Source organism: Pongo abelii, chromosome 1, assembly GCF_028885655.2.
Source record: "Pongo abelii isolate AG06213 chromosome 1, NHGRI_mPonAbe1-v2.0_pri, whole genome shotgun sequence".
NCBI lineage: Eukaryota > Metazoa > Chordata > Mammalia > Primates > Hominidae > Pongo > Pongo abelii.
Genome location: NC_071985.2, coordinates 134,244,806 through 134,269,870, shown reverse-complemented (window position 1 = coordinate 134,269,870; position 25,065 = coordinate 134,244,806). Strand labels below are relative to the sequence as shown.

At 36.2% G+C, this 25,065-nt stretch overlaps 1 protein-coding gene across 3 annotated transcripts in view; it reads left to right on the top strand.

Annotated features, from left to right (window-relative positions):
• Nucleotides 1-25,065, top strand: part of SNX7 (sorting nexin 7) — a 102,505-nt gene that overhangs the window by 14,497 nt on the left and 62,943 nt on the right. For all 3 annotated transcript variants that reach the window (XM_063728312.1, XM_002810576.5, XM_054530913.2), the window contains exons 2-5: nucleotides 13,000-13,182; nucleotides 19,150-19,260; nucleotides 19,609-19,773; nucleotides 23,631-23,829. In XM_063728312.1, the coding sequence (XP_063584382.1) occupies nucleotides 13,000-13,182; nucleotides 19,150-19,260; nucleotides 19,609-19,773; nucleotides 23,631-23,829 (658 nt within the window). The remainder of the gene's footprint in view (nucleotides 1-12,999; nucleotides 13,183-19,149; nucleotides 19,261-19,608; nucleotides 19,774-23,630; nucleotides 23,830-25,065) is intronic.

Below are 25,065 nucleotides of genomic sequence, written 5' to 3'. Positions count from 1 at the left end.
GATTTTTATTATGTAATATTTTCATACATATGAAACACTATACATATTTATAAGATATCTGTCTATATTATATAGCTGTCTATATAATATCTATAGTGTAAAGTAGGAACAAGCAACAGCTTGTGGGCCAAATCTGGTTGACCTTTTATAAATAAAGTTTTATTGGGACCCAGTCACACCTAATTATTTATTGTCTGTGATAGCTTTTACACTACAGTGGCCAAGATGAGAATTTGTGACAGAAACCAGATGGCCTATAAAGCCCCAAATATTTACCGTCTGGCCCTTTACAGAAAATTTTTGCAGATTCTTGGTAATAGAATGATAAAATTTGTATCCATGTCCCACTCCTCAGCTTAAGAAATAAAACATTCAAAAATTTTGACATCCCTGTGTTCCCCATAGGAGAAGGAGATTATCCTTCTCCTATGAAAAAGAAACTAATAATCTGAATTTTATGTTTGTCATTTGTTTGTTTTTTATGGAAGTTTATATAGGTATCTTGAAGTAATATATTTTAAAGATTTACTGATTTTGGGGCCTTGAATGTTTTAGGACTTTAAAAAATGATACCATCCCGTGCAAATTCTCCTATAATTTGCTTTTTTCTCTTAATACTTAGTTTATGAGAATTGGCCATATTGCTATATGAAGTTGTAGTTTATTTTCATTGCTCTGTAGTATGCACACCCTTATATGCATATTTCACTATTTATTCATTTTTCTGTTTCTAGTATTTTTCTAATTTCCAACAGTGCTTCCTTGAATACACTTGTACTTCCTCAGGTTCTGTATGCTACAGAGCTGTATACTGACCACATACATTTATTTATTTTTGCTTTAGATTTCTATTTAACTTCATGGGAAACTGAAAAAAGTGAATTCAGTGATGAGTCCCAGGGACCTCTGTCATATTTTGATGTAAGATTTTGACCCTTGTCATACTTGAGCTTATTGGCCATTAGCTCAAATCCTGATTCTTTCACTTAATAGCAGTTACTGTTTGAACAAGTAATTTAATCTGAAAATAAGAGGGGAAAGAGCACTTACCAATAGTATTTCTGTCTTTCTAACAAGGGGGGAAAATATAGTCTGCAGGAGTGTGGTAAGGTTTACATAAGATAATTCATATAAACCCTTCAAGCAGACATTGTGTACCACACATTTATTATCTCTTTTTGTCCTCTTAGTCCTCTGTGATCTAAGGTGAGCTATGACCTCTCTAAGAAGTTGCAAGTAAAAGAAAACTGAACCTCAGAAAAGTTACCTGACCAAGTTCACTCAGCTGGTGCATGTGTAAACTTGGATTAACTTTAGCACTGCCTATGTACAGAGACTTTTTCTTTTATTATACCACTCTTTTTTTTTCTGCCAGAAGGGAAAATTATGTTAAATAAAATTATGTGAAAAATTTCTAAGGTCAGTCTGTAGCTCTGTAGTATATAAAACTTGAGGAAGTACAAGCATATTCAAGGCAGCACCATTAGAAAGTAGAAAAACTAGTGACAAAAGAATGGATAAATTGTGATATGTGTATGCAAGGGTGTATATATGGTACATAGTGATGGAAATCATGTCAAACAAGATAAGAGTGTTGTATGCCCCTTTATAGAATATGACAGAGGCTGACTTTTCCCCCAGTCACATTTTCAACAGTGTTCCACAGAAAGCCTTTCTCATTTTTATTATTATTATAAGCAGGCAGATTGGAAGGATTTGTAAACCAAAACACAGCTGGCAAGTCTAAATTTAGGCCTATCAAGATGAGTGTCCTTCTTAACAACATGGTTTCTCAAACTCCTTCCACCTTAAGTTGCTTTTTTACCAGATGTCTCTTGGGTGTGTGTGTTTCTTGTGCATCAGCAATTTTATTTGCATGGCCTTTTCATGCCAGTATTCTGATTTATTACACTTCTCACATGGATTTTTTTTTCCCTGTGAACTTACAAAAAGAAAATAGCTGTTTGTGCACAGATGGTGGGTGTGATTTAGTATTATCAGAGTAATTCACGTTATATTTATGAGACATTCCTGAGTAGCATTTCAGTGAGGGATGTTAAGGAAGGACACCTCTTAAAGAGGTCATATCTCACCTTTTAACCTGTTTCTATTGGTGTTTATCACCTGAGCACTCAAATATTGACAAACCATCATTTATTTTAAATTTCAGCTATCTATTTTATTTATTTCAGTGGTAGAATGTTGGAATCATCTAATTGCATTAAAGGAGGGTGGAAAAAAACATTCCCAGAAATTCCTGGAGTTGACTACTAACCTGTTACAAAGAATGGAGCAAAGTTGAAATATTTTAATCATGACTTCTTCCTTTTAGCTTTGCCTCCATCCTCAGATTTTTATTGTGTACCATTTTAAGTGCAGAAATGCTGTGTGAGTTTGCCAGGGCTGCTATAACAAAGTACCACAGACTGGGTGTCTTAAATAACAGAAATGTATTGACTCACGGTTCTGGAGGCCAGAAGTCTGAAATCAAGAAGTCAGCAGAGTTGGTTCCTTCTGAGGGCTGTGAGAGAGGGATCTGTTCCAGACTTCCCAACATGGCTTATAGATCTGTGTTCTCCCAGTGTCTCCACACATCCTCTTCTCTCCGTCCATGTTTCTGTGTCCACATTTACCCTTTTTATAGAAAGATACCAGTCGTAATTGGATTAGGGCCTATCCTAATGACCTCATTTTAACTTCATCAGATCTGTAGGGACCCCATGTCCAAATAAGGTCGCACTCCACGGTACTGGGGATTTGGGCTTCAGCATGTGAATTTGGGTGAGGGAACAATTCGACCCATAACAAATGCTTATAATAAGCCCCGAGTAACAACAGAAAAACTTACACTTAATTTGTGATTTTTGCAATAAATTCTATTATCATGCTAACACCAATCTAATCCATTTATTTCAGTTAAGTTATTTAAGTGGTTTTTCTGACAGTGGATGTATTGTTTTGGAGTAAGGATAAAAGACCATGAATTCTTGCAACACAGGCTTTCTTCTATATGAAACACACTCAAATCTCAGCCTGAAACCATCCCAGGATTTTCTTGTGTGTGTGCATTTTCACTGTTCTAGCTATAGGAGTAAATGTTATTTAAGAAGTAGAGATTTGTCACACAGATAATTTTTATTATGCTATAATCTGTTGAAGGAAAAAATAAAAAGATATATTTTCATCATTTAAATGACCCTAAGATAATGGTCTTATATCCAAATAGAGACAGAGAGACACACATCCATTATTGTGGAGGTGAGACCTTTGTTTGGAAAGAACAAATTTTATTGATCCATTTCTCCTGAAACGCATCAACCGCAAAAGGTTAAATGGAGTTCTTTTTGGTTAATTGCTTCTTTGGATCTTCCCAAACACTTATTTTCTTCAGTTATTCATGTCCAAATGTTAAGTCTTTTAAGTATTGTCAGTATATTTTCTTTCGTTTTTTTGAAGTGAATATAAAACACTTTAGATAGTCAGTTTTATTGAGGTTTTAAGAATGCTTTTGAGTGATTCATAGTAATTTAAATCCTTCTACTGAAATCTTGGATGTTGCTAAATTTCAGCCTGTAATTTTCTGCCTTTGCTAGATATCGAAGCATATTTTTATGACACCACACTGTACTCATTGGAATTGTGAGCGTTTGTAAATTCATGCAGATCTTTCCCACTCTACAAAAGGATGCATTTCAAGTGGAAGAAATAGAATGCTAAATTATGTAGTAGGTAAAAGAAGTAGGCTGTGGTGAGTTGGGAGGATGAGCAAAAAGAATGCCAAAGCACGTTTGTACGTAATGTCAGTAAAATACAAAGTACGTTTGCCCACCAAATTAAAATTTGTCAGCTTACAAAGTTGCTATTTATATGAAATGGTTTTTGAGAGAGATTTTTGTACATGCTGATTACACATTTATTTGGAAGCTCTAAATTCTGGTTTTAATGGCTGCTTAGTATTTCATTGTGTTAGCATCCCATAACTTATTATTTAACTATGCAACCTTGTTAAGAAAAAAATCAAATATAATCCAAGGTATTCTGCCAAAACAGCCCTAGGCAACTGTTTTATCACTATGGTTCTTACTGTCTCTGAGCACATCATGTACAATGTTGACTCTAACAATTTTAACATTTTTTCTGGTTACAAAATATAACATATGTTTTAGAATGTTTGGAAAATAAAGAAAATCACATAGAAAAATATTAAACCCAACAGCAATCCCCACATCTGGAATAATTCCTGTTAACTTTTTTTTTAATAGCTGCTGAATTCCCTGTCTCCCTCCCTGCCATACACATACACACACATTGGAATCTGGTTTTACACAAATTTTATATTTTGCCATTTTTTTCTGAATAACATACTGTGAAACTTTTTCCAAGTTATTGTATGTTCTTCTAAATCATCTTTTAAGTTACTATGTTGTATTCTATCATATGGATAGAATTCATTATATCCTCCCATAGAGATATAAAATGATTTATTTCACTAAATTTTTTTGCAAGACATTTATTGCTTCTAAATTTTCTGTGTCTGATTAATCCAACTGAAATTTGTCTTCTACTCCTTGTGCAATGCTTAAATGATCACAAATCTTTTTGTGATAATAGGCTGAACCTTCGTAATCTTCATGACTATTGTTATTCTTCTTTCTTCAGTTAGCATATCCTGTGATACTATCTCTTCTGTTATTAATTGAAGGATGACCTACATGTTACATTGTAGTTTACAGAGCTAAACTTTTTGTGGGAAGAGCCTTTAGAGCAGTGCTCTGAGTATTATTGACGCTTCAAAAGCATTTTTATTGATTTGGTTTGAGGAGAAAACAAGTCTATATTATGATTTCATCTTTTTTCCCATTCATAGTTTCACAAAAAAGTATCTCTTCTTAAAACATCAGAATTTATTACATTGTACTATATTAATGCATTTGGATCCGAGATATTTTGAAAATCATCAGGTCCAACTTTGTAATTTAACATAGAAAGGCTGAATTAGTGGTTCAGTGCCTGCCTAGTCAATGGCAGAGATAGGACTAGAAGCCATTTTTGGCCTCCTTTATGATTTTTTTTTTACTCAGTACTGGCCAACTTTGTTGCTAAGCTAAAATGGGCTTTGTTGCAGATTTAATATTCATATCAGTTAACTTTATAATCTTATACATAACAACAGACGAAACTTTTGATTCCAACATCTGTATCACTACTTTAGGGGAACAAATGTATCTAAAAGAAAAAGTATAGAGTTGGAGAACAAGTTCTTACTACCACTGCAGAGATAACTCAAATATTCTATTGAGAGTGTTAGTTTTATCTTTGCATGTGAAAGAACCATTATTTGAATTTAAAGTTTACCATAATTATCCTTATGTTTCAATTAATTTTATTTATAAAGAATAACATGTAGCCCTTCCTTTCCCATCTTTTTCTTTCTTTTATTTAGACAGAACTATTGAAGGTGACTGAGCAGATGACCAGTGTTGCCAATTGAAATTGAAGCTGAGGAGGCATCCTGCATGGTTGGGGTTGGGAATAAGGCTGCCTTGGCCTGTGTGGTCAGAGTAGAGGAGGAAGCCGGTGTGGTTGGGAGATTGGTTACATACAGGGGAATTGAGCCAATAAGTGAACATATTTGGGATAATAGGAGCCAGGCTTCTCACTGCTGGCAAAAAGAGTTATAAATATGGAAAAGGGAAAGGCTAGATAAGCCATGACATGTCAAATTAGAAATAGAGGTATATAGGCCGGGTGCGGTGACTCATGCCTGTAATCCCAGCACTTTGGGAGGCCGAGGTGGGTGGATCACAAAGTCAGGAGTTCAAGACCAGTCTGGCGAAGATGGTGAAACCCCATCTCTACTAAAAATACAAAAATTAGCCAGGCATTGTGGTGGGCGCCTGTAATCCCAGCTACTTGGGAGGCTGATGCAGGAGAATTGCTTGAACCGAGGTGGCGGAGGTTGCAATGAGCCGAGATCTCACCACTGCACTCCAGCCTGGATGACAGAGTGAGATGCCATCTCAAAAAAAAAAAAAAAAAAAAAGAAATAGAGGTGTATAATTCTAATTTGTGAACTCTTGGTATTTTATATCTGTATCTAGCCATAGATCTAGAGCTGTATGAGTCTGTGTGTATGTGTGTGTGAGTCTGTTCTTGCATTGCTTTTAAGAAATACCTGAGGCTGGGTCATTTATAAAGAAAAGAGGTTCATTTTGGCTCACGGTTCTGTATGTTGTACAGGAAGCATGGTGCTGGCATCTACCTCTGGTGAGGGCTTTAGGCAGCTTATGATTGTAGTGAAAGGTGAAGGACAGCCAGCATGTCATGCGACCAGAGAGGGAGCAAGAGAAAGAGGAAGATCCACGGTCTTTTAATAAACCAGATGTTGCCTGAACTCATAGACTGAGAACTTACTCATTACCATAAGGATGGCTCCAAGCCATTCATGAGGGATTCACCCCAATGATCCAAACACCTCCCACTAGGCCTCACTGCCAACATTGGGGGTCACATTTCAACATGAGATTTGGAGAGGGCAAACATCTAAACTATATCAGTGTATATATGTATGTGTATGTCTCATACATTTATTTCCTAGCACTAATATCTTGGTTTGTAAATACCAATCTTCTCTAAAAGGAACCAGAGCTCCTCAAAGAAATGTCTGATTCCAGAGCTTGGGCAGGGAAAGAACAAAATATTATAAACTTGAAACATCTTGTTCTAAAAAGTAAAGTGCTCAAAGAATAATGAAGACATATCGAAAACATACTGGTGCAGCTTTAAGGGGCTCCCACTTGTCAAACTTGGGACTGTTTAAACATCAAAATAAATTATGTTAATGAATTATATCCACTGAATAAAATAGGAATCTGTGAGTCTGTAGTCATATAATTAATTTGAGTCTATCATCATATAATGAATTAATTATAGTCATATAATTAACTTAAACAAAATATTATACTCTTTAGTCTCCTTAGTGGAAAGCCTATTGATGATATCAATGTTGAAAAATAAAAAATAGCAGTATACATATATACACTGATATAGTTTGGAGTGAGAGGGAATGAATACATGAATAGTGAACACTCAGGAAAACAAAAACTGGGCTGGCACAGTGGCTCACACCCGCAATTCCAGCACTCTGGCAGGTTATATTAATCTGTTTTCACACCGCTGATAAAGACATAACCGAGACTGGGAAATTTATATAGGAAAAAGGGTTTAATGGACTTACAATTCTGCATGGTTGGGGAAGCCTCAATCATGGTGGAAGGCAAAGAGAAGCAAGTCACATCTTACATGGATGGCAGCAGGGCAAAAGAGCTTGTGCAGGGAAACTCCCATTTTTAAAACCATCAGATCTTGTGACACTCATTATCATGAGAACAGCATGTGAAGACTTGCCTCCATGATTCAATTACCCTCCACCAGGTTCCTCCCACAACATATGAGAATTGTGGGAGTTACAATTCAAGATGAGATTGAGTGGGGACACAGTCAAACCATATCACTCCACCCCTGATGCCTCCTAAATCTCGTGTCCTCACATTTCAAAAACAATCATGCCCTCCCAATAGTCCCCAAAGTCTCAACTCATTTCAGCATTAACTCAAAAGTCCACAGTCCAAAGTCTCATCTGAGACGAGGCAAGTCCCTTCCACCTATGAGCTTCTAATATCAAAAGGTTAGTCACTTCCTAGATACAATGGGGTACAGGCATTGGTTAAATACAGCCATTCCAAATGGGAGAAATTGGCCAAAACAAAGGAGGTACAGGCCCATGCAAGTCCGAAATCCAGTGAGGTAGTCAAACCTTAAAACTCCTAAATGATTTCCTTTGACTTCATGTCTCACATACAGGTCATGCCGATGCAAGAGGTGAGTTCCCATGGTCTTGGGCACCTCTGCTTCTGTGGCTTTGCAGGGAATAGCCCCCCATCTGTCTGCTTTCATGGGCTGGCATTGAGTGTCTGTGGCTTTTCCAGGGGCACAGTGCAAGCTGTCAGTGGATCTACCATTCTGGGGCCTGGAGGATGATGGCCCTCTTCTCACAGCTCCACTAGGTGGTGCCCCAGTAGGGACTCTGTGTGGGGGCTCCAACCCCACATTTCCCTTTTGTACTGCCCTAGCAGAGGTTCTCCATGAGAGCTCCATCCCTATAGCAAACTTCTGCCTGGCCTTGCAGGCATTTCCATACATCCTCTGAAATCTAGATGGAGGTTCCTGAACCCTAATTCTTGACTTCCATGCATTGTCTGTCCCAACACTGTGTGGAAGCTGCCAAGGCTTTAGGCTTGCACCCTCTGAAGCCATGACCTGAGCTCTATATTGGCCCCTTTCAGCCATAGCTGAAGCAGCTGGAGCAGCTGGGACATAGGACACCAAGTCCCTAGGCAGCACACAGTATGGGGACCCTGGGCCCAGCCCACAAAACCACTTTTTCCTCCTAGGCCTCTGGGCCTATGATGGGAGGGGCTGCCATGAAGACCTCTGGCATGCCCTGGAGAGATTTTCCTCACTGTCTTAGGGATTAACATTTGGTTCCTTGTTACTTAATGCAAATTTCTGTAGCTGGCTTGAATTTCTCCTCAGAAAATGGAATTTTCTTTTCTATCGCATTGTCAGGCTGCAAATGTTCTGGACTTTATGCTCTGCTTCCCTTTTAAAACTGAATGCCTTTAACAGCACCCAAGTCACCTCTTGAATGCTTTGCTGCTCAGAAATTTCATCCACCAGATACCCTAAATCATCTCTCTCCAGTTTAAAGTTCCACAAATCTCTAGGGCAGGGGCAAAATGCCACCAGTCTCTTTGCTAAAACATAACAAGAGTCACCTTTGCTCCAGTTCCCAACAAGTTCCTCATCTCTATCTGTGATCACCTCAGCCTGGGTTTCATTGTCTGTGTCATTATCAGCATTTTAGTTAAAGTCATTGAACAAGTCTCTAGGGAGTTCCAAACTCTCCCACGTTTTCCTGTTTTCATCTGAGCCCTCCAAACTGTTCCACCCTCTACCTGTTGTCCAATTCCAAAGTTGCTTCCACATTTTCAGGTATCTTTTCAGCAGTGCCCCACTCTCAGTACCAATTTACTGTTAGTCCATTTTCATGCTGCTGATAAAGACATACCTGAGACCAGGCAATTTATATAGGAAAAAGGGTTTAATGACTTACAATTCCACGTGGCTGGGGAAGCATCGCAATCATGGTGGAAAGCAAGGAGGAGTAAGTCACATCTTATGTGGATGGCAGCAGGCCAAAAGAACTTGTGAAGGGAAACTCCCATTTTTAAACAATCTCATGAGACTTATTCACTATCAGGAGAACGGCATGGGAAGGACCCGCCCCCATGATTCAATTGTTTCCCACCAGTTTCCTCCCATGACACATGGGAATTGTGGGAGTTACAATTCAAGATAAGATTTGGGTGGGGACACAACCAAACCTTGTCACAGGCCAAGGCAGGAGGATTGTTTGAAGCCAGGAGTTTGAGACCAGCCAGGGCAACATAGCAAGACCTTATCACTGTAAGATATTTTTTAAGGCAGTGGAAAAATGAAAATGTAATCAGAATTTCACTATATGGCTTGGCTGTGAATAAAAATAATTTTTTTCTTAAACCTGGATCTACCTTAAAATGGTGATAAATTAAGATGATGGGAGAGAGAAAAACATATGTATATATTTGAGAAAAGGAAACATTGCCTATAAAATAGCTTCAAATAGGTCTATACCATAATAGAAAGTGAAAGATGAGAAATGGTTCCAGATTGAAGGGGACCAGAGATATAACAGTTAAATGTAACAGATGAACCTGGATTTAGTTCTGTACCAGAGGGGAAGAACATTTTCTTTTTAAGATATTTTTGGGACAGAGAAATTCAAAAGGGTCTGTGGATTAGACTGTTGTATTGTGTCAGTGCTAATTTCCCGATTCAAATACCTGTATCGGTACTATGGTTATATAGGAGAGTGTTCTTGTTTTCTGAAAATACACACAGACCTATTTAGGAATAATGGGGCAACATGTTTCTAGCTTACTCTCAATAAGTAAAAGTTTTCTTATCCCTCCTTTTCTCTCTTTTGCTTTCTCTCTCCTTAACTTTCTTGTACCAGTTGTAATTTATCTACAGGTCTAACATAGGCATGCTTCCTGTCACATTTATGTCATTATTCTATCAGTTTTCTTTTCTTCCTTTTTTTGTCCTCCTTTCACTTCCTTTTTTAATTTCCTTTCTTCCTTGTTTTTCTCTCTCACCTTCTCTTTTTCCTTTCCTCCTTTGCTTACTCCCCTTTCTTGTTCTGTTTTTCACCATCTCCTTTTCCTTCCTCCCTCCCTCACTTCCTTTATTCTTTCTCCCTGTCGTCTCCTTGACACCCTGGATATTTATTTTCCTGGTCCAGTATATATGGGCTGTTCTCTAGGTTTGCTGCAAAACTGTCAACCTAGAACATTATTTTCCAGGGAATTCCCTTTACCTTAGTCTTCTGTTGTATCTCTTGTTTTTAGATTCTATTTTTTCTTTCTTGGCATATTCCCTTATTTTGGAGAAGTAAAGAACTTCCAAATAATAGGTACATGGGAAGTAAGTTTTTGAAATCTTCTATGTCTGAAATGGCTTTATTCTACTTGTATATTTGAATGACAATTGCCTGGATATGTATAATTCTAGGTGGAAAATACTTCTCTCAAAAATTTGAAGACATTAGTTTATTATCATGTAGTTTCCAGCATCACCGTTTAAGAACTCAGATGCCATTCTGATTCCCAAGATTCCTCCTTTATTTTACTTATATTCTTTCTTAAATCTTTCAGGAATTTAAAAATCTCTAGTATTATGAAATGTCATGGTGATGGATGTTTGTAGGATTACCACCTACCCAACCAGTGTCCTGTTCATTTTGGGGAGACCTCACAGGCACTATCAACCTGGAAACACTTTATGTCAAGGATATTTTTCTTTCTCATTTTCTGGAATTCCTTTTATTCAGGCACTGCCTGCCTGAATCCTTTCATTTTAAAAAATCTTCTCATTTTCCATCTCTTGTTCTTTTGATTCACATAATGGGACAGTTCTTGAGCTCTGATTTTCAAACCTTCTGTTGCATTTTTATATTGCTATCATATTTTAATTTTCATGAGTCTCTTTTTTGGTTGGTGTTGTTGCTGTTCTCTGAATTTTCTTTTTAAAAACAGCATGCTTTCATTCATGGATTTAATATTTTATCTTTCTGGTATTTCATGGTTTTTTAAAAGTGTTTATGCTCTGTTCTATCTGCTTCCTCTAATCTTCTGTTTTGGTTTGTTTGTGACTTTATTTCACATCAGAGCCTTACCTCATGTTTAGATGTTTGGTAGTTCCTACACCAAATAATAAAAAGCAGAGTAGACATTCTGCATGCATGGCAGGGGCTTTGATGTAGGGTGGTTATGCAGAGACCTGACTAATTCATTAGACGACTACAACTGTCAGTTGTCAGTTTTTCTCCAAGATCAGCTAAGAGAGGAAACTTCCAACTATGGTGGGCGCTGTGGTATGAATATTTGTGTCCACCCAGAATTCATACATAGAAATGCTACTGCCAAGCTGATGATAGTAGGAGGTGGAGCCTTTGGGAGGTGATTAGGTCATGAGGGTGGAGCTCTCATGATTAGGGTTGGCGCCCTTATAAAAGACCCCAGAGAGACCCTCGCCCCTTTTACCATGTGAGATTATAGTGAAAGGAAGCTGTTCTGTAAAGTGGGCCCTCACCAGATGCTGAATCTGCTGACATCTTGATCTTAGACTTCCTAGTTTAGAACTGTGAGAAATAAATTTCTGTTGTTTGTAAGCTACCTAGTTTATTGTATTTTTCTTTAATAACAGCCTGAATGGACTATGATGGGGTGGGGGTTGCACCTTCCTGCCAACGTTCTTGGGACCAGGTGAACAGGGTTGCATGTCTTTTGGTCTGGTATACAGGACTTTCACTTGATATCTGTATTTTCATAGGACCTCTTCCCTATCCTACTGGATGCCCTCGAGTTCAGACCTTTCAGAAAGTAGACTTCCAGTGTTCTGCCAGATTGGGGTGGGAAAGTTACCAGATTGCCTAGGGTAGGTGAGGGAATCTGAGGTTCTAACTGTTTTTTGTTTTATTAGATCTTCTTAATAACCAATCATCTTGTTTCTGCTCTGCCACAACCTTTATGTCCACAGGTTCTTAGTGCCTCCAATTCTTGAACCTTTCTGGCATTCTACATCATAAATATCCTTGCTTCTTCCTAGTTTACTGTTCTCTTCTAGATTACTTTTCAGTTTTCTCTGCACTGCTATTTTAGTTACCACTTGACGATCAGATCTCCAGTTTCCAAAAAGCAGTTGGCACATTTCATTTACTATAGTTTTTTCTTCTTATTCTTGTCTGAGTCCGTTAGTGCTACTGTGACAAAATATCTGAGACTGGGTAATTTATAAATAATAGAAATTGATTTCTCACAGTTCTGGAGGCTGGGAAGTTCAAGATGAATATGCTGGCAGTTTTGGCATCTGGCGAGGGATGCTCTCAGCTTCCAAGATGGTGTCTTTTTGTTGTGTCCCCACATGGCAGATGGTGAAAGGGCAGGAGAGGCACTAGGTCGTTCCCTACAGCCCTCTTATAAGGTGGCTAGTACCATTCATGAGGGCTCTACCCTTATGACTTACCTTTAAAGGCTCCACCTCTTAATACTATTGCATTGGGGATTAAGTTTCAACATGACATTTGGAGAGAACAGAAACATTCAAACCATAGCAATCCTTGAGGGTTTATACTTTTCATTTGTTTGTTTCTTTCTTTACTGTCATCTTTTGGGTGGGATTTTCAAGAGGAAACAGGTAAAAATACATGTTCAATACACCACATTTAACTAAAAGTCCAATAATCCCTTTTGTTCTTATATTTCATTAATATCGATAGCATCTAGAAATAGAAGAGTTTGTCTATTGATACTAATTTTTGAATGTTTTATTTCTTAGGATGCCTCATTGATGGACATGAACTCCTTCAGCCCTGTGATGCCAACATCCCCTTTATCAATGATAAATCAAATCAAGTTTGAGGATGAACCAGATTTAAAGGATCTCTTCATCACAGTTGATGAACCTGAAAGTCACGTTACTACAATAGAAACTTTCATTACGTATAGGATTATTACTAAGGTAAACATTGGATGAATATTTTCTTGAATATAGATGCTTTTTATGAAGCTTTGGAAGTAAGTACCTCTTGTTCATTATAATTCTCAACATTCCAGGATCTTAGCTGAATTGACTTACTTTTTCAAACCTTTTGGCTAACACATTGCTTCTTATCTGCCCTTCACTTGTTCTGTATTAAGTCAGTGAAATTCAACTTGACTTGAGAAATAGTCACTCATTTTATAGCAGCTATACTTCTTAGAATAAGAATATCTAGGTTTTTAGTTTAAAAAAAAGTATTAACAAATACCTTTAGAAAAGATGGGCCTCAAGTTGTTAATAAAAAAAGAAAATGCTTAAACTGTTCGCAATATTATGTATTCAGATTTCTTTGGAAGATTATATATGGTACCATTTGTTTTTCAAAGTGGGGCAGGTGGCCACTTTGTCTCATGTATGAGATACTGTTATGTGTGCAATAATTCAAGGGCAAAGTAGATCTAGAACACAGATCTCTTTAATGGTAGGGCAAAGCGCTACAAAGACAGTTTACCTCAGACACAATTAAGCAACCACCTAGTATAATCTGTATTTTAAGTCCTTTATTTAATAGCATTTTTAAATAATTCTCTTTATAATATTTTATGAAGCCTCACCCTAGACTTTTATATTTCATAAATGTAAAAGTACATCTCTTTTTTTAGCTGAAAAAGTTCTGAACTATGTTCCTATAATCACTTCTTCCAATGAAACTGCCACACTGCTATTAGTTTTGTTTCCTGAATATATATATATATGTCTTATTTCTTCACTCGAATTCTTAAAATCCTTTCTTGACCCCTTATTTCAGGCGGAGCAAAGTGCAGACTTTCTTGTATGACATATAAAGAGGCTTCTCAGTCTGGTGCCCACTTACCATATAAGACTTATTTGTTACACCTCACATTCAGTACCCTTGCTCTCCACTCATGTAGAGCTGCTTCTGTTTTCTGAATATTTAGGGGATCTCTTGCTCTCATAACTGCATATAGTTTTCCTTCTGTTTGCTGTGTCCATCCCCTTCTTAGACAGAAGAAGTCATGTTTAGTTTTCAATATACAACTCAAAATGTTAGATGCCTGTGAAGGCTTCTCTAGTTGTTACTGTCCCCTGGCTGAAATAGTTATTCTTCCTCTGTTTTCTCGTACTGTTCTATTGAACTCTTAAGGAATGTAAAACATAAGAGTCAATATAGCAAAACATCAAAAGCATATATTTAATCCAACTAAGCTGTTTTTTTAAATCGATAAAACTGAGATAATAGAACTCACTTCTGTAGGGTTGCAGTAGAATAAGTAATCAGTGCACACCCCACTTAGTAAAGTGCCTAACACACGATAAGTGTTCAGTAATTGCCATCTACCTGTATGTGAATAGATGTTTATTTGTATTTATTCTCAGTGAGTTTGTGAGTTTCTCAAGGAAGGTAACTGTATTTTAAGTTATCCATAATTCCAAACACAAATCTTAGGACATAAGAAGTAAACTATTTATTTTGTTGATGAATGAATGAAGGAATTATCTTAGCTATATCAAGATGTGGTAGAGCAAGACAACATGGAGTTGAATCTTGATTTCTCTCCTTCCTTGCTATGTGACTTGGACAATTTAATTAACCTCTCTATATTAGTTTTCTTGTTTGTAAATAGGATAACAGTACTAACCTTATAAGGTCTTTATGAAAATGGAATATGTTAATACAGGCATACTGCTAGAGTAGAGCCAAATTTCTTCTATTAATACTGTTATAATTATCTATTGTCATTATCCATTCTAGCAAATAATTTGTGAAACTGAATTATTTTTCCATCATTTGCGTCTCTCAGAAAGACACTCTTTCAAAAGGCACCTTATGAGTCTCATTCTGATCATGGACATACTGTTCTTCTGAGTTTTCCTGTTTACACATACTTTAAATGGACTGGTCTTGTAGTAATAGTAGTAGTAATAATAATATTAAAGCGTGTAAACTAGCAAACATTTACTGTGTGACTGCTTTGTGCCAGGTAATATTCTAACCAGTTTCTACATGTTAACTCATTAAGGTTCACAGTAATCCTCAAACACAGATATTATGATTTACCCCCATTTCATGCATGAGGACACTGAAACTTAGTAGCTTGTTAAAGGTTACACAACATTGTAATTAGCTGAGCTGAGATTTAAATCCAAACAGTTTACTTTCATAGTATACATTTTTTCTATTATATTTTTGTGCATTTAGGTATGGATGTGGTAAACTTTCAGTTTCACTATTATAAACTGACTTCCTTTGTTCTATTTCTTATTACTAGTATATAGACTATGTCTATATATACAGAAATATATATTAGAGATACAAATATATAAATAGTACAGGTAGATCATGTTATCAAATAGTCTTTTCTTATTATCATTTACTTATTTATTCTACAAGCTTTTATTGAGTACCCCCTTTGTCCCAAGTATTGTGCTTATATATTAAGAATATGTCAGTGATCAGGATAGGTATGACAAAAGGAACTTTCTACTTTCCTGGTGTTTTCTCTCTGAGGAAGGGGTGTTTGCATATGATGATATTAAATAATTAATTTTGTACTGTGTTAGTTTGTTCTCATGTTGGTAATAAAGACATCCCCAGTACTGGGTAATTTATAAAGGAGGGACATTTAATTGACTCACAGTTCCACATGGCTGGACTAGGGGGCTCACAATCATGGCAGAAAGCAAGGGGGAAGCAAGACATGGCAGCAAGCAGGAGAGAGCTTGTGCAGGGAAACCCGCATTTATAAAACCATCAGATATCATGAGCCTTATTCACTACCATGAAAACAGTATGGGGGAACTGCCCCTATGCTTCAGTTATCTTCACCTGGCCCCGCCCTTGACACATGGGGATTATTACAATTCAAGATGAGATTTGGATGGGGACACAGCCAAACCATATCATATACTAAGTTATTTATTTATAGTTATAAATATTTTGAAGGAAAAATATTGGATATTATGAGCATGGGATACACCATCTAATTTGGAAGTTGAAAGATGGCTTTCCTGGGAAAATCTTGGTTTTATAAATATTTATATTCATGGATACTAAGGATTGTAAGCATAAATGAATATACACATATGTACGTGGACAATCACCTATTTAGGAGTACTTAAGAATGATCCATCTGTAAATGATTGTATCGGGAAGACCACATTTGTGGCATCTGTTCTTTTTATGAGAAATTACCCTTTGTTGTCTAGGTTAGCATATTTTAAGTGACTGTTATAAAGAAGTATTTTCTCTTTTGGAGATCTAGAGATGTATGTTCTCTTAGTACATATAAGAGTAAGAATGAAGAGATTTAACAAGATACTTTCCTTCCACTTTCTCTTTGTGAAAACAAAACTATAAATGCCTGTCACTGTATAGTTAGGAGTTAAGCTATATTCTTGATTGGCTGAACTGACTATTAGGTTTCATTTTCCCTCAAAAAAAGTTTTCTAAATAGTGAGTTTAGAATAACTGTTCACACTTGACCGAAGGTTGGTATTTTTGGAATAAATGCATTTGGGGGTAGAGATCACACGAGTTCATTAGTACTAAACTTCAAGTACCCAAGCTTTTATGGTCAAACATGAAAAATTGGCCAGCATTTTCAATGTTGCTTCCATAGAAAACTGTGTTCTATGTTAGAAGCATTATTTGTACTCCAAATGCACTTTATGAAATACATGATATTTCTAAGTTGGATATATGTTATCAAACCCAGATATTTCTACAGTTTGGAAGCTTTGGTTTGGAAGCTTTTGTGCGTCTTTTTTCTTTTTTTCTTTTTTCAAGACAGAGTCTCGCTCTGTCACCCAGGGTAGAGTACAGTGGTGTGATCTTGGCTCATTGCAACCTCCGCCTCCTAGGTTCAAGCGATTCTCTTGCCTTAGCCTCCTGAGTAGCTGAGATTACAGGTGCTCGCCACTACGTCCGGCTAATTTTTGTATTTTTAGTAAAGACGGGGTTTCACCATGTTGGTCAGGCTGGTCTTGAACTCCTGGTCTCGTGATCTGCCTGCCTCGACCTCCCAAAATGCTGGGATTACAGGCGTGAGCCACTGCAGCATCTTATAATGATCAAATTTGTCCACTTTAGAAGGGACAATGATTCTAATCCTTGCTGTAGGGAAAATAGTCTTGTTCCAAACCCTGCTGATAATGACTGTTTTCCTTATCATATTCCTACATATGTATCTCTTACAGCCCTTCAAGAGAAGAATGAAATCTTACAGTAGGAAGAAATAACATATTCTTCTCGTTGCTTGCACTTATCCTCTGTTTTCTTCTTCTGTTGTACTGCATTAGAGAATTCTTTTGAGTCAGTGACAGAGTGATGAGGATAGACCGAACCAATTATTTGACTTGATTTTATATCTTCTTACTGGAATTTATACTAGATTGTTTTATGCTTACATAAAATGTTGGATATTCTTGAAGACATATACAGCTCAATCTTATTTTAACTGCTGGCTTTTTTCTTTTGAGTGCTTCATTGTTCGTTATGGCAATTTATATTCTTAGAAATTGGTAGTGGACCTGTACATATGTACCCGGTACAAGGAGATGCTCAGTAATATTTTTTAATGAGTTACTCTAAACCATGTTTTGGGTGCATGCATCTATTTGCATATGGACATACACCAACCAGTGTATATTATTAAACTGTGCTGGTACTTGATTTAGTTTCCTGTTTTTACCATTTCCATATCATGTACCATGTGGTATAATAGTTAAAATTTTGTAGTGTTTTGTGAACATTTAGTTTTTTAGATTTGTGCATTTCATTTGCTCCCACTTTTTCCCATTATAAAGGGAACGTTGTACAAAGATACATTGTATAATATTCTAAACATTCATTTTAAGAGAATAAACTTTGGAAAGTATAGCTTTCATGGACCTTATTTTATGACAATGAAGATTGCATCTTATGACTTGGACTGTTTAATTTACAATTGTGTACATCTGTGTGGGTGATTGATATTTCTGGTGAGTGTGAAATATATATGCAATGTGTTATTCCATGTTTACTTCTGCAGGAAAATTCAACCTAAATATTACTGCATGTAATTTTTAATATGCAAAAATTCAGTTAAATAAGGTACTGGTGTGAGTGACTGTTTTCCTATGAGAGGTGAGTGTGCATTAGATAACTCATATTTTTGTCTTTGGCTTGGGACTCAGGCAATAGAAATGAGGTTGATATTGTACCCATGTTCTTCTTGTCACATGTGTTGGCATGGATTTTTGGTTTGTTGAGAACAGATATTTTAATGTATTTGCTTAATTTTTAGGAGTTTAGGCATATAACCCAAAATAAAATTCTTTGAGAAATGACAGGAAGATTTTCTTTTCACATCAAATGTCTATTAATTACTTCTTTTTAAACAGTGGTAAAATCACTCTAAAATGTTAGAATTTTCATATACCAAAAGCAAATCCTAGCACAGCAATTCATTTGAGCAAATTCCAAGAAAACATTTTTCTCAGTTACATTCAGGTTATTTTCCAAATTGCAAAAATAGGACTTTCCTCAAATTCTGAATTCTGATCATCTTGAGAAAAGAAATATATTTGAAACCTAAATTCAGAACACACTTGCTTGTTAGCGAGAAAGTCATGCCAAAGATAATAGTAGTTAAAATCTTGTGGAAGGCAGATGGTTGTTGTAAGACAGATTTTTCAGTTTGGATTTTAAATTTAAGTATGATATTTGCTTTCTTTCTGGAAATACCAGAAAGTTTGCTTTATTTCATCTGCTACATGAATAGATGACAAAAAAGAAAAAAAAATTACAGGCTGACAAACACTGAATAATTAGGATTTGTTAATTTTTCTTAGAGACCCATTTATTTCACAATGTCTAAAATAACATTAGGCAAGTTTCTTCTATCTTATATTGCATGTGCTGTTATTTTCTCTTACTTTCTTCAGACATCTCGTGGGGAATTTGACTCCAGTGAATTTGAAGTTAGGAGACGGTATCAAGATTTCCTTTGGTTGAAGGGAAAACTGGAAGAAGCACACCCCACTCTGATTATTCCAGTAAGTTTGCAAAATTTTTTTTTCATAGAATAGCTACCAGTTTTCTGTTGAGTCTTTTTGAATGCCTAAAACCTAATTTCAGACCTTAAGTTCACTGTAATTCATTTATCTTAGGAATAATATTGATTTCTAAATGTTTCAATCAGTGTACACTTTAAAAAAAAAAAAAACTCTTCATAATATATTATGATTTCTCATTTTTGGTTCTAACATTGTGAATTTTTAAAAATTATTTTAATAAGAAATGATCCGATGTTCAACTAGTCTTCCAAAAAGGGAAAGCGTAGAATTGCTTATAAACCTATGGCTAATAATACTTGAATACCTTTTTAATTTTTTTTGCCTTAGCCATTGCCAGAAAAGTTTATAGTAAAAGGAATGGTGGAACGCTTTAACGATGACTTCATTGAGACACGCAGGAAGGCTTTACATAAATTTTTGAACCGAATTGCTGATCATCCAACTTTAACATTTAATGAAGACTTCAAAATTTTTCTCACTGCACAAGCTTGGGTAAAGGATTTTTATTTATACTCATATAATCTTTGGGTGTCTGTATCTATAGTAGATTGTATTCTTCCTCTTGTTTCATTACAAATCACGCAGTGGTGTACTTGAATTGAGATGGAATTTTTCAGAAACACTGGAGAGTTATCCTTCAGATATAACCCTGTGTCAAATCTACATATAAATATTACAGAAATCTTGTATCTTCTCCATGTGTGTGTATATATATATACACACACACACACACACACACACACACACACTCTCTCTCTCTCTCTCTCTCTCTCTCTCTTTCTGTCTCTCTAATGTTTTAATGTCAGGGTGCTTCTTGCATAAATAGCAAATACTGAACAGGTATAAATATATTTCTTTCATTGACACTATAGTTGATCCTTGAACAACATGGCGGTTAGGGAAACCAACCCCTTATGAAATTGAAAATCCATGTGTAACTTTTAATTTCCCAGAAACTTAACTACTAGTAGCCTCCTGTTGATTGGAAGCCTTAACTGTAACAAACAGTTGGTTAACACATATGTATACCTTTTGTGTATTATATACTGTATTTTTTGCAATAAAGTAACCTAGAGAAAAGAAAATGTTATTTAAGAAAATCCTAAGGAAGACAAAATATACTAACAGTATTCTACTGTATTTATTGATACCATAAGTTTATGTTGTCTGTTTACAAGATGAATTGTCGGTCTGAAATGGAGGGCAATGACAGTGGCAGACCTCAGTCTATGGTGTTTAGCAAGCAATTCAACTTTTTTTGTAATGACGTGACTTTTCTTGGCTTCTTGGGAACATTTCCAGCATCACTAGTGGCACTTCATATGGGTCCCATGGTATTATTTCAGGTTTATAGTACTGCACTAAACACAATAAAAAAAATACATGGGAACCACAAGAGATCACTTTTTACTGCTATACCCAATTTACTGGAGAGATGAACTACTAACACGGAGATGATCAGCGTCACATGGCATTTTAAGCAGATATTCACAACGCTTGAGCTTGCCACAAATAGCAACAGGAGGGCTACAAAAATAGTACAATAGTACAGTGTGTACTGTAGTTAATTTTAAGCAGTTTTGATTTAATACTGCATCTTTATGTTTGTTTACATTTCTCTCAGCTGCAAATGGTGGCATGTGAGTCAGAATATGTGCATACGTTTTGATAAATTTTAACTTTTTGTAATAGATTTATATACATTTTAGGGTAGTAAATGATAGACTAGTATCCACATATATTTTGTGGATTCATGACATACCTTTCTCTCAGTTTTTTCTACATTTTTGGACTATGGTTTGTGAGTTTTTTTTAATTGTCGCAAATCTTCAAAAAATTTTCCAATATATTTATTGAAGAAAGTCCACATATGTGGACCTGCTCAGCTCACACCTGTGTTGTTCAAGGGTCTACTTTATTTTGAGTAATAATGGATCAGGGCTTTTTAAGTTAGGATAAAAGTCCTTATTAAATGGGTAGATGGATGAATGGAGATGGATGGATGGATGGATGGACGGATGGACGGATGGACGGACGGACAGACGGACAGATAGATAATATAATCTCCTTACTTTTCCTTTAATTATCTAAGTGGGGGAGTGCCTAATTTTTAATACAGAAACCTTATCCATTCTACTTGTTTTTTCTTTTATTCTATAAAGCTATAACTCAGCAAGAAAGATAACAAACAGGACAAAGGGTCAATATTAAACAGTTACTGGCAAATGTTGAGTTTTATATCTCTCAGTTGTTGCCAGTGGTAGAAGCTAAAAAGTGGTTCATTTCAATCTTGACAGATAGTCCTGCTCTATGGAAGCCCTTTATGACTTACGTGAAATGAATATGTGGCCTGACTTCAGAACCTTAGAAGCTGTTAGAAATATTCTCTACAGTCAACAGTTTCAGTAATAGCTTGCCAGTTGTGACGTGAGCTGTCTCTGATAATGTTTACTCTATCAAATGAGGCTGTAGCACTCTTGGATGGATGTGTTGCCTGGTCAAGGATGGCATCTGTTATTATTGGCACAAAAGAAATCACACTGAATTGGAAGTAAACAAGTTTACTTTGTATGTATTATTTTCTGCAAGATATTCAGGAACGAAAACCTGAAGGAAGATAGACAATGTGTTATTTAATATTTGGGTAAATAATATATTTTTATCTGTAGATTAGGTAGTCAGCAGTATTTTATTTGATCACATATTTTATTTGATCCCAAGCTTGTGTTTCAACAAGGGCCACAACGATGATTAGAATCCCTTGTCCTTTTTTGTTTTTATTTGTTCTTTTAACTTACACCATACTTCTCAAGGGATATGTTTCTGTGTAGTATATTCTTTTATAGGATTTTTTCTATCTATTTTGGAAGTCTATAGTTGTCCCTTCTAGGTTAAGTATGAAATAACTAGTTTCGTGTGTTATTAAAAGTTTTCTCGGCTGGGCGCGGTGGCTCACGCCTGTAATCCCAGCACTTTGGGAGGCCGAGGCGGGCGGATCACAAGGTCAGGAGATGCAGACCATCTTAGCTAACACGGTGAAACTCCGTCTCTACTAAAAATAGAAAAAATTAGCCGGGCGCGGTGGGGGGCGCCTGTAATCCCAGCTACTCAGGAGGCTGAGGCAGGAGAATGGCATGAACCCGGGAGGCGGAGCTTGCAGTGAGCCGAGATTGTGCCACTGCAGTCTGGCCTGGGGGAAAGAGCAAGACTCCATCTCAAAAAAAAAAAAAAAGTTTTCTCTGTAGACAGCCAGCTGGTGAAGGTGGTGTCACAGTTTACCCACTTCATTTGGTTGAAGTGCTATGTTCAGGTAGTATCTATTTACAAACCATCCTAATGACTTTAAGTGGGCAGAGCAAGTTGGTGCTTAATAATGTAGCCTCTGGAATCAGACTTCTAGGATTCCAGTTCTTGCTCTACCACTTAATTGCTCTGGGATTTTTTTTTTTTTTTTTTTGAGACAGAGTCTCGCTCTGTGGCTCAGGCTGGAGTGCAGTGACATGATCTCGGCTCACTGCAAGCTCTGCCTCCTGAGTTCACACCATTCTCCTGCCTCAGCCTCCCAAGTAGCTGGGACTACAGGCACCTGCCACCATGCCAGGCTAATTTTTTTGTATTTTTAGTAGAGACGGGGTTTCACCATGTTAGCCAGGGTGGTCTCGATCTCCTGACCTCGTGATCTGCCCGCCTCAGCCTCCCAAAGTGCTGGGATTACGGACGTGAGCCACTGCAGCCAGCCTGCTCTGGGATCTTGAGCAAGTTAGTTAACTTTCTTGTGCCTCTATTTTCTTCTGTAAAATGAGGAAAATAATAAAACCTACCTCATAGGTTTATGGTGAATTACGTGTATTAAAATGTCAGTATAGTGCCCAGAAGGTATTAAGCTCTAAATAAATGTTAGCTACTATTACATCTAAAGAATTAATGAAGTTTTCCAATTTTATTTTTCGGAGTATAACTTAGGCCCTGAGAAATCTTCTCTCAATCATTTTCCATTAAATTCCTGTTATAAAATATAGATGGTATGTCATATTATCCTTATCTTCTCTAGTATCTCATTGAGCAGTATTCTGTCTGTTAAACTCTGTTCTTTTAAAGATTTACGTCTGAGGAAAGACTATATAGCTGTTTTACATGAGTACTGTGAAAGGGAATATTATTAAGGAGGCTGCCACTTAGAGGAAACACTGTACCTTAATAAAGCTCATCTGCTTCAAGCTGACATTAAAAAGATTGATGCCTATGAAACCATTTTATCTTAATTTTATTCTCCTAATTAGGTTTATTTTTGTATTGAGTCTCGGAATATTGAGACTTGTTTCACTAGAAATACTGTTTTTTGTTTCTAGGAACTCTCTTCTCACAAGAAGCAAGGTCCTGGCTTGCTAAGCAGGATGGGGCAAACAGTCAGAGCTGTTGCATCCTCAATGAGAGGAGTTAAAAACCGCCCAGAGGAGTTCATGGAAATGAATAACTTTATTGAACTATTTAGCCAGAAAATAAATTTGATAGATAAAATATCTCAGAGAATTTATAAGGAAGAAAGGGGTGAGTAGAATTACTGAAATGTGATTTCAAAGTTGTTCAGTTTCTGATGAATCTTCACATTTGTTGGTATATTATAGCAACATTCAGTTAGAATGTCAGCTTCAAAGTGTGGCTTATTCCTAGCCATCTGATGGACATTTCTGATTCCTAAATGATTTCAAAGGTAGTTATGGCCAGTCTCCATTTTTGCTTTTATCAATCACTAGCTGCTCTACTTCCCATTCATAGATAATAATGGTAAAGTAAGCCCCGAGTTTAAGATTGTGGATGTGGTTGTTTGTATTCAACATGGAACAGAGCTCAGAATCAAAGAAGTAATGTTTCAGGAAATAGGATTTTCATATTTTCTGGTAATTATTTTTTTCTGGAGGAAACAGATACTCTGTATTAAACCTTTCGAAGTATGGCAGAGATTTACGTATTGGAAAATCTGCCTCTTTTCCTATTTTCTTTTTTTTTTTTTAGTTTATAAATCAGAATTGTTGGTGAATTTTTTCTAATTCTAATTCTGATCACGTGATGATTTTTTCCCCTAATTTTCTAATTGCATTTACTTACATTAAAAAATAGATAACTGAGTCAGCAAATAATTTCCTAATATAATTTGTTATTAGAGATGAGGAATTACATAAAGACAAACAAAAGTTCCTAAGTTGATGGCTTATTTGTTAATTGACCTCTACTTAACTGTACTGCCCATCAGGATAAGCTGGGAAATATTTTATTTCTAGTATCCGGACAGTGTTTAAACATAATAAATACTCAATTAAAATTTTTTCAGTGATTGAAAAAAAAACATGAATGAACATAAGATTTGGAATGGTGTAGGAAAATGTGCTTTATTAAGAATTGATTGGTTTTAAAAAGAGATATAGAAAAAAATTATAACTGCATGTACTTTGCCCCTTTTCTACCTTTTTTTGGTGCATTGACCCCTGATGAGATTACTGCAGTGACTGAATGTAGTATAATAATTTGTTTTAAACCTCCTTGGTTTGCCCTTACATTTATTATTTGTCTTTTTTTTTTTAACCTGAATAAGTGAATTATTTTAACTAGGTTCTGTGATTCCAGTTCTATTTAGTAGATTCTGGATGCATAGTTAGGTGGTATGGCAATTCAAAGAGATCTCTGGAAACTATTGCTAGTTAAGAGCTTTATAAACTATCAATGAGTATCAAAGAGTAATTAAGATGGTACCTGTTAAGCTCACAGTCTAGTTGGGAAATATGTATA